The 11,081-nt window shown below is 47.3% G+C and overlaps 1 protein-coding gene across 1 annotated transcript; it reads right to left on the bottom strand.

The window, feature by feature from the left end:
- Positions 1-1,903: 1,903 nt before the first annotated feature.
- On the bottom strand, positions 1,904-10,850 carry LOC130529011 (regulator of G-protein signaling 8-like). The gene is made up of 5 exons (XM_057038897.1): positions 10,550-10,850; positions 5,881-5,991; positions 5,444-5,505; positions 3,147-3,313; positions 1,904-3,052 (listed from the first exon to the last, which is right to left on the bottom strand). Exons 2-5 carry the CDS (start codon positions 5,979-5,981, stop codon positions 2,858-2,860), a joined length of 525 nt encoding a protein of 174 aa, XP_056894877.1. The 5' UTR covers positions 5,982-5,991; positions 10,550-10,850; the 3' UTR covers positions 1,904-2,857.
- Positions 10,851-11,081: the final 231 nt, after the last annotated feature.

Genomic DNA, 11,081 nt, shown 5'->3' on the forward strand with positions numbered 1-11,081 from the left:
CTTTATATAACCTCTCAGTGGGGAGCCGAGAGTGTTCCATCGTGTGAAATAAGACCTGCTTTTATTCTGGAATGGTTGCTATGCTTCCAGGTACTGTAGCCGGGCCTATTTTTAGGTAAAAAGCGTCATGCGTGAGTAACATGTTGCTAAAAAGGGTAACAAGGACTGTAATCAGAACCGGTGTGTTCACATCACATGTTGTATTTTTACCCTACAGTAATAACAAAGCTTGTTGCTGTTCCATCCACCCACTTCTCCTTGGCTGAGCTGGAAGTCTCCAGATTTACTGCGCTTCCACGTGTAAAACATAAATATTGACGGTCACGTGCAAACCGGTTCGGTCACACTTTTGAAATGTGGCCACTGAATCCGACGCTGTTTTCTCCCCTGGTGTCGCTGTTGTTTTTCTCAGATCTGAACAGGACCAGTAATCAACTGTCCTTCTGGTCCCCCTTGATCCATATTGATGGCAGCACTGCACCATGGGTATTGTGTTTATTACTGACAGAGAACACCAAGTTCCAGAGAAGGACAGAATCAACCTGTGACGAAGGATGAAAGGGATGTGAACATAACCTCCTTGTTATGACTCCACTGCTGTACTTCAGTACCGGCAGGTCATTTTTATACCTTTGGTTTTTTATGTTCTTTATCAGGATGTCAGCCTGTTTACGTTTGCTTCCATTTTATACGAGGGCTTTGGCGTGACTTTATTGTGGTGACAAATTCAACTTTACCAGCATAAATGCAGCACGATTATAGCCGTTAATATTAGAAATGATCAATTTCCTGTCATAAAGAAGATTTTCACCCCGCGGAGCTGCTGGTTCCTCACACAAACATCAGCTAATTGAGTTCTCTGTATATCCAAGTGTGGAAATCGGACCTGAAAGGACGACCGAATGGGGAAAAGTTTCCGAAGCAAATCCGTTTCGACGCGGCTTTTTTCCCCATCACTCTGTTGCGGACGCACGGAGCGGATTCACACTGGCAGGACTGCACCCCATAACTGACACCTGTGTAATCCCTGGGACACCATCACCTCCACCTGCACCATTCACGCCCGTCAGCAGCACGCGTCAGGCTGTCGCTTCCAGGCCGGCTGTGCTGGCCGTCCGCTGTCCTAGATGTGCCTGTGTTACTCCACTGAGCGCTTCGATGCCCCACATTCGGCCAGTTTGTTGTTCCGAACACAATAACAACAAAACAGCAACGTTAATGTTATGTCAGAATAGGGGATCTATTTAAGCGCCCCAGATAGTTGAGGAGAGCAGCACTTTTCTTCCGAGCTGGCATCAATATTTTATCATTCTGTTGGGTTTTCCTTATTTAGCTGTGTGACTCACTGCAGTTAAAATAGCTGCAGCATCAGAGCGAAGACGTGGATCAAAGTTCAGGTAACATCAAAGGAAGTCGTCAGCTCGTCCGTGTTAACGAGCGGGGCTGCAGTCAAGCGTCCTCACAATGCGTTCACAGAGCAGAACATCTATTTTCAAGCAGCACTTTATAGAAAAACGTACGTTTGCATTAGAATGAGAGATGCAGCCGCCAGGATTGACAGAGGCTCCGAGGAATCAAGGTCACCGCGTCTGTCTGGGGATTGGACGAGTGCGTCTGTGTGTCCACCCGCTGTCATTAGAGCGAAGCCACGCGGTGAAACATGGAGGTCGAATCATTTTTATTTGAAAACTATAGCCGGGTGGGGGGGGGGGGGGGGGTGTTCTGAGGGCTGTGTCACAGCGTGCATGCATGAGTCAGAAATCAACAGTCAGAAATGTAGTTCTTTGTGGATTTAGAGGACAGGTAATTATGCAGGCTGCCATTTTCAGGAACTCCTGGTTTTGGTCCAAACTAAAACCACCAAGCAATTAGTAGCTTTGACCAAAACGGTTTAAAGAATACGTTATTCTGACCAGCACATCATGCTCTTTTATTGTTATTTTTTGGTCATTTATCTGGATGCACCAATTTCTACACACAAGACCCGAAAGAGTCGACAATAAGAAGAATTCTAATATCTAGAGAAGACCAATTCTGCCACAGATTCAGATAGAAGGAAGTCATCAACAACCACATCAGGTGTTTTCACCTGCGGACAACAGTGTCTATTACACAGTGAACAAAGTGAAACTGAGTCATGAAATGACGTTTGAAGAGCAAACTACAGTCAGCACAGTGTGGCGAGGTGGGAACGATCAAAATGTCCTGAAGTTCAGCTAATGATAGAGGAGCTGAAGAACTGGAAATAGCACAGAGAGAGACAGACAGACAGAGAGAGAGAGAGACAGACAGAGAGAGAGAGAGAGACAGAGAGAGAGAGACAGAGACAGAGAGAGAGATAGAAAGAGAGAGAGAGAGTGGTGGCCAAAGTCATTGGAGCACTGAGGTTTCAGTTGAGGAACCAATCAATATAATGGACATCCTTCTGCCTGGACTGGCCTCCTCAACGTCCAAAATCCTGCATATTTGGGGCCAGATTGCACAAAGAACCATCGGATGTGTTCAGAGGAAAGGCTGAGGCTTGAGTTCTCATGGGAGAACATTAATGCTGAAGTTCTCAGGACACGAACTGACGCTGCACCAGAGAGACGTGCTGCTCACAGTTGGACGAACCAAAATATGGGCTCTTCATCTGACACTAGCCGGGCTGGACACAAGCATCTTGGGCAACCTTTTGACATTAAAATGATGTTTTGAAGGGAAATACGAGTGGATCTTTTCAGATCCGTCTAATCACTTTAGCCACCACTTCATGTCGATTAGCTTAACATGACTTATCATGACTCAGCTTTTGTGTGGAGCTTCACAGTATTCAGTTCATGCTACAGGGAATCTATAGTCCAGGTCCTTCCTTGGCTCAGACGGATCTCCGCTGGCCTCGTGCGTGTGCCCTGCTGACCAAATCCTTGTACATCTTGGACCTGAGGAATCGTGGGTAGGAGTCTCTCTCCATCAGGCTGTAGACTTTGAATTGGACTTCGTTGAGGCTGGTTGGGGATGGATCCTCCAGGCTCTGTTTGGTCTTCTCTCTGGTGCGATGGTCGATGTTGACCTGCCGGGGCAACGGACACAGGTTTAGAAGGACACACACACACACACACACACACACCACACACACACACACACACACACACACACACAAACACCTCTCTTGGTGCCTGAATATCAAGGAACTCTTGATAGATCTTGTTTGCTTTGGAGACCAGCTTGGTGGAGCTCTTGGTTTTCTTGTACTCTTCGCAGGCCATCCAAAACTCGATGTTCTCGTCACTGAACTCGCTCTTGAGGAAAGTCCTGAAGGCGGCCAGGCCATCTGGAGAGGACAAACAGAGGAGTTTGGAGGAGTCGAAGGTACGACAGCTGACTGGAGCGATGCTGCTGGAGGCGCTGATGTCAGCGCTCCAGCCTGGAGCTCCCACGGTGGTTCATGTTTCCTTCCGTGGGCCGGTCTTGTGATAACACAATCATTGTTTGTTTTCCTTCTTCCCGGAAGCCGAAAGAAAATAGAGCTGATGTTCAGAACAAACAACATCAGAACATTTTACTCCCACAGAGAAAGATTTTTTTAATGTCTCCGGTCAAGATAAGCGATCAATCACGGTGGTGTGTTGACGTTCGCCGAGGAAGAGCTTGTTTTTCCGTGTCACGTTGACATGTTATTTCCAACCTTCCCTTTTTTTCTCCTGCTGTTTAATAAAGTTGCTCCCTGATTATTAACCACATCACTCCCTCGCTCCCACGTGGGCCAGTCCCTGTGGCTGCTCGCTGTTTTTAGATGTTTTTGAGATGACTAGATTATTCATACATTAAAATCTGTCCATCAGCACGATCACATGCGCATCTTTGTATATTCAGCTAACTTTAATCAATGATATGAATTCTCTGCGTATCGCTGCCCCATATGAGACAAGCGGACTTCAACCTGAAGGATTTTCTTTCTGTTCAACATTTTCATCTTTTCAGCAGTTCTCCCTAAGAAATTATCAACTGAGAACAAATAGAATATAAATCTATTTTAAAGAAAAGTAGAAGTCGTCAAAGGAAAGCTGCAGGCGAGATGAAGCAAGAAATAGGAGCCCTTTAATTGAGAGCAAACACAATAAAGCAGCTCAGTCAGCTGAGTCCAGACACTGTCAGACTGTAGGAGCTCCGACAAAGATTTCATTTGATAATATAGAACTTAATATATATATTAAGAACTTAATATATATATTAAGTTCTTCATAAATTAATCTGCCCACTGGCCTTAAACATCGACTCTTCCACAGAATGTTCCTGTGCTAACCAGGCAGGTAACAGCTGGAGATGTGCACAGGCCAAGCCTCAGAGACACACACAGTTATCTCCAGACCCTGAGGAGCAACACTAAACATAAGGTCTGAGGGCAATACACCTGCACCCCCCCCATCGAAATCCAATCAGAGGTGAATGAATGTGATATCCTGTCAAAGGAACATTCAGTACTGCTCTCTTATTGGCATCACTTATGTAATGTGTGTGTGTGTGCGTGTGTGTGTGTGTGTGTGTGTCCATTTGGGTTCATCTCTTTAATTCTTGGTCAATTGAAAGCGGATGTGCCGTCTTGCAGCGCTATCACTCTCTCCGGTCCTATTTCTGGCCGATCTTCATCGTTTACCACGAGACGTTTGTCTCTCTGATGGACAGCGTGTCACAGATGTTACATCACGACCTTTGTTCAAACGCAACGCAACTACAGCCCGGGTGGATGTTCTGAAGAGTGAATGTTTGTAATTTTATACAGGTCAAATATTCACCCTCTCGACTGTTTGCTCAGATCTTTACGTAACCTTTCCCCGGTACGGATAAGCTCACCTGACATCAACGCCAACCTACAGGTTTACATACCTCACACAGCATTTAAATTAATATTTAATTCAACTGTAAATGTGACTGCCTCAAAGATGGCACTTGTTTTAGAGAGTTCCACACCGGGAATATTGTGGACAGTAAAAACATGACGTTCCGCTCGTTAGCTGAGCGTTTTCACGCTAACGATGCAGCGCAAAGGGAATGCACGCAAAGGCGTCAACGTTCCCTGTTGGACCTCAGGATGCAAAGATTTGGGTCCAATAATGTCCGTTTTTCTCTTGGCTGTCGTTTCGTGTTTGCTGCCGCTGCTTCGGCGAGTCTGATGCCACTGATGCTGCTGCCGCTGCCACGCCTGCTGAACAATTATACGTGACCTTTGAGTGGCTCTCCTAGCACTTGATTGGTCTAAGAAAGGAATATGACTCACTCAGAACTCAACCTCTGTGTAAGATGAACCGAGGCAGAGAAAAATAGAGACGGGTGGTGAAAAATAGATTCAAATGATGCGGCAGATAACGATGATGTCTATTTTTCCGTTGAACATCACGTTTCTGATGGTTACGTGTGCGGCAGGAGACGTTCTGAAGCAAAACAGAGAAAAAGCGGCACTTACGTTTGTGTGAGAGGAGATGGTCAAACGACTCTGACCATCGGACGACTTCATCCGTCGATAGTCTGGTGGGGAAAAAGCCAGAAAGCCCCTGAGCACGGCGCCAAACGCTGGGCTGTTTCATGCATTGCTAACACAAAAAAACGTCTCTCTGTTCCACAGCAACGTTACAGCAGGAGGTAGAAGAAAGATGGAAAATATCACATATGACAGGTTGTTGTCTCAATTATGCAGTGAAAACTGCCATAGCGAGTATTTTTAGGGCCTCGCTTATCCATAAACATCAGCCCAGTGCTGTCAGGATTGCAAAATAAGTTATTCATGTTGGGATAGGACACCAAACAATGCAATCAGCAGCATCAGCCAGGGATTATCAGGCTCAGCTGTGAGGGAGAACGATAGATGGCTGCTTGGATGGGCGATAAATGCAGCAAACTCACTTCAGCCAACGGGCAGTGGTGTCGTGTGCCGGGGGCAGGAACTCGGAGAAATCACTGTAGGAGTCCGATTTTTTGGACAGGCAGCCCAGTCTGGTCTTCATGGTGGGGGTCCTGCAGAAGAAACACCTTCATCTCGGTCTTTTCCAACACTAACGAATAATTACAAGTACAGTTTGCTGAAGGGAGCAATTGCATGTTTAAGCTAAATCCAGTATGGCTGCCCTTTCAGGCATCCAGACTATACATGAGCTCTTAATGCTGTTCAAAGACCTTGTGAATAACCTAATGAAGCAACAAGATGCAGGACAATGGGACTCGCTGGACGGGGACAGCTGCAGCTCCATATGCATCACAGCTGATGCAGAAAGGCTCGGCCTCATGCAAGGAAGGTCTTCAGACGTCCCAGATGGCCAAACTCAGCCACCGTTTTAATCTGCACAAACCTCGACTGCATTACAACAATGAGCCTCGGCTACAGGAGGGAGCACACTCTGGTGATTCCACTCATCCTCTCTCAACTTCCCAAAGCTGAATATTTTAAGGTTTATGGTTTTATCTGCCCCCAGACAATTCTAGAGATGGAAAATGGAGGGCGATGACAACACCAGAGTTTGTGCAGCACACAATGGTCACAACAAACTACAGCTGTTCAAGCCTTAAAAGATCTAACCTTCTTTGCTTGCCTGCTGGTGTCAGCGCGGAGTCAGAGGCTGACCGGAGTGTTCTGATGCTCGGACAGGGAATTGGGAACATTGCATGAAATGGGCTGTTTACCTCGCAGCCCTGAAGCCATTTGCAGAAATGAGCAGGTCTGAAAGCTTCGTGCCCCCGACTTACTCTGTATATCCTGTTTAGTTTGTGTGTAGTTGTGTTTAGTGTGGAACTTAAATGCTTTTGCAGTGACACACACACTTGAGAGCTAATTATCCACCAGCGCAGGGGTATTTTACATTTTATTTTTTAAGATATTTGGTAATAAAGTAGCAGAATGTCAACAGAACTTATATTTAGTTGTGAGGAATGATGCATTATGTTTTTGAGGAAGCAAAACATTGAGGGTTTAGCTTGTGCAACGGCGCTTTCTGCTCCAAATAAAAGCGTGTGACGCATCAGATCTGATTAGTTAACACGGAATCACTGGCCTCAAAAGCTCGGTTTGTGTTGTGAACGATCATTTCTTGCTGCGCTTCATTTGGTAATGTGGGAGGAAAGGGGCGACAAGTCCGATCCCCTACAGACCGAAGTCCTGCTGCCTCCAGAATCCGGAATTCATCAATGATCCAGCCAGGAGTCGAACCTGGAACCTCCTGAGCTGTAGTCAATGCTCTACTGGCCCATTTTACTTTGAATGCTACTTTAAGCCATTGGCCTGTTTGTTCAATCCTGCACTTATTTGCATTTTAAATGTTGATGTGGATGCAGATAAATCTGTCAGCAACAGTAACAGGCCCCCCTCTTTTTGTCATCTCAATCTGTGTCGTTGGCTGTCGCGAGCTGCAATTTTTGTCTGCAGTGTGGCGCAGACACGTGCCGCCGCCGCCGAGCTATTTTTATAATCCCTGACAAATCCATGTAGTCAGGAGGAAGCAGGGCATGTTCTATTCAGCCATGCAGCAAGGTTGACTCCTGGAGGAAAGAGTCTAAAAACAGCAACAGCACTCCAGTCATCTCATAAATCTATAATTACGGAGAACATCCGCTCAAATATCGAACATGTGGGGCTTTAGGGATGGAGGAGGGATCTATTAGATTCTTGGTGTTGCTGCTGTGTGTTTGTGGCCGGCGATGTTGTGATGCTGCCTGATTGGTGCAGTGCAGGTTTTCAGATTCCTCTACATGCCCCACGGATGATGAACAGTCCTCTGCTACGTGCGCAGCTTCAACAGGACGCGCATGAACAAGAGATCGCCTTCCACAAAAAATAGCCTTTTTCTTAACTGTCGATTAATTATGCGTGATGTTCTAAAGTTCTAAATGTACCCGACCTGCATGACTGCACACGTGCACGCTGATGTTCGTGTCCTGTAGAAGGTGAGGCGATGCGCTCGTCGCGGCTGCGTCACGAGCTTAAAAAAAGCAAGGCTCAAGCGTGGGTCACATCGCTCTCGCTCCAGTTGTGGGCGACTAAAAATAACCCGTCAAACTGAATCCTTGGACGTGTTTCCACTCACGGCACAAACAGCCGCCGCCCTAAATCGGGGCGACACTCTCAACACTCCGCTGCTGTATTTTCCTCTCATCTCAACTACGTTTACTCTGAACTATCGATTTCTTGTCGCCTGATGGTAACGAACGTTCACGCCGCTCAGCGTAGGCCGACGAAATCTCGGCTCAGAAGATGAACACCCCCCCCACCACCAAAAACCTCACATACGATGCCCAGCGTTCTGAGATCACAGCCATTAAATGGTGGAGCCGTCGTTTCACCTGTAATAACAGATGTAATAGTTGTATAATTAAAACGTTTTGGCCATTAGCGGAGGATCACTGGGGGAACTGGTCCCTGTGCCGTTAACCAGTTTCACAACATTTGTTCTGCAGTATCCTCACCCAAGCGTGTCCTCGAATATGAGGCCTTGAGGGTGTTTGGGAGTCGCACCTGTGACCCGACCTGACTGACATACATACTGGTGGTTATATTCACAGTCACATCCATTAATCTGGGCTTGAATTAATTATCAATCATGAATAACTGATCCACTCTGTTTTTTCTATGAAAACTGGGTCACTAGCATGTCTTTGCTCTACATCTTCAGCCAACGTTGCACGTTGCTTTGGTGACGGTGACACGTTTAGTCTTTGAAAGCATCAATACAAACCAAATTAAAGCCCTTGGGGAATCTGACAAGATCTGGAATATCGGAAAAGTGGTTAATCTAACTGATTCGTAGACTCGTGTAGGTAGCAATCAATTATCCTGTATGTATATTCCCATTAAATCCGGGGCTTATCGTCAATATTGACACCCGACAATTACTGTCAGCTTTTTACAGCCTAATTAAGCTGCAGAGTGACTCAGGAGGCCCAGAGCTTCTGACCAGACTTCCTCTACAGCTACAAGCAGTCAGATTGGAGAGTCGAGTCACACTGGGCAGCGTGCACGTGCACGCTGGTCCATGAGCGGAAGCCTTGGTGCCCACTGTGGGTGTGTCTGAACACCAACATGTTCAGAACAGGAATATTTGTCTTCTGCTCTGTGTCCGGGTGGCTCACGGGGAGCCCAGCAGCCGCTGCGGCTAATCAACAATGCAAAAAAATGTGATATTATAATAAATATGAATTAGGTTTGGAGAAGATAAATAAGGAGACACAAATTTGGGGCTTTCATGCAGGAAATGAACTGAAATTGGTGTTTTGTACACAACAGCAGACTGCTCATTTTGACAGGCAGAGAGGTCAACCTGGGATAGAATAAAGCTTCCCAGGGTGCTTCTCTGCTGCTATTTTAGTCACCATTCTGGTCAGAAAGTACACTCTTGTACAAAGAGATTAATGTCACAGCTGTGCAGGCCTTCCTCTCACCATTCTATATCCATTCAATCCCGACCACAAGCCTCTGTTCGCAGACCTAATCCCATCTCCAAATGAAAAGAAAAAGTGAGCCACAACAGCTTTTTCCACCTCAGAAAGCATCAAATGTGACCTAAAGCTGAGGTAAAAGGAAGAAGGACCAGACCAGGTCGCCGTCTCAGTCCCTGGCTGTAGAGGACGATTAGCAGCCCGTCCATCCCAGCGCTACTCTGGACAATAAGGACACATCAAGCTGTTGCTGCTGGGAAATGTTGCCCGGCCATAGAATGGGAGTACTTTGCCACCTGCAGGCTGTGTTTTCTCATAATTGGAAGAGGCTGAATGGCTGTTGGCCGAACAGTTAAAATCACTCGGCAACAAATGGAAAAGTTGGAGGTTTCACTCGAACGGGCAACATTGCAACGAATCCTCGAGACGCTGCCGTAAACCTCGGGGAAATCTTATCCGGGCCTTTTCTCCTCCGCTCAGGACAGACTGGCCGCCTGTCCTTCATCCACCATAAGCATTTATGTAACCAGCGTGTTCTGGGGATTTATTCTGCATTAGCAACAGTCTGTGTCCTGGACGGGATTTAAGCTGCTGTGTGGGACAAGCGCAGAGTCGCAGCGTTGGGCTGCAGCCTTAAAAACAGAGACGAGCACAACTGAATTCATCCGCATTTCTTTATCTTTTGTGGTTCAAACACAATACCAAAAGAATCTCCATTAACGGTATTGAAAAGTGATGCAGCGCTGCTTTGAAAACAGTCCAATACATCAAATATGGTGCTTGGAGGTGAACTGGCCTGCTGTTGCGATGGGGGCGGGGGCGGTTGGAGGGGGAGGTGGGGAAACACGTCACCCCGAGGTGGAACATGTGCGAGCTTCAAAGACCCACTCCATCTGCGATGCTCAGCAAGTGTCCTCAGCGGCGAGAAGAAATGCCAGATGCTCCAGCGCGCACCGCCGCTCGACGACAGAACGGTGATAAAAGCAACGCGTGATGCAGATGTTGGTCTCTTGCAAACATCAGCCGCCTCACTTTCACAATCAGCCTCCCAGGACTCTGATAAGTGTCCCTCAGAATGAGAAAGACCTGAGCTAATGAGCACATGCAGCGTTACGTAACCCCCATTCAGCATATGAATATGAACAATTACCTTGAATCCGCTGCTTTTAAGGGCTGTTGGACCCTTTTCCCCTCCTCTCTTGCCCCTGCCTATTCTCCTGTGGTGGCAGAACGCAGCCACTATGAAGCAAATGCAGGCGTGCGTCTGTCTCAGCGTGCGCTGCTCACAGCTGAGGATATCTAGTGTTGATGCCTGCGAGTGGGAGCCGCACGCAACGTGCTCGATGGCGTGAAATCGCGGGGGGGAGAGCGCATCCGAGGGAGAGGTGGGGAGGGAGGAACGGGAGAAGGCGTTGTTGGCACGGGGGGGACTCTCCAAGGTCCTCCTGGGCTCAGCGGCGTGCTGAGGAATGCGTAGGAGGGGAAGGCATGTGGAGGTTTGTCACGTGGCTCTTGAAGGCTGAGCACCTGAGTGCTGCTCCAAGTGTGTGAAGCGGCCCTATGACACATCTGGAAATACAATAACTGCCCCCCCCTTCCCCCCAAGCACCCAGGCAACAGCGAGCCCTCCCAGGCTTCTTTGATATTCCACTTGATGTTTCTGGGTGATGGCCCTCATCATG

This window comes from Takifugu flavidus, chromosome 7, assembly GCF_003711565.1.
Source record: "Takifugu flavidus isolate HTHZ2018 chromosome 7, ASM371156v2, whole genome shotgun sequence".
Taxonomy (NCBI): domain Eukaryota; kingdom Metazoa; phylum Chordata; class Actinopteri; order Tetraodontiformes; family Tetraodontidae; genus Takifugu; species Takifugu flavidus.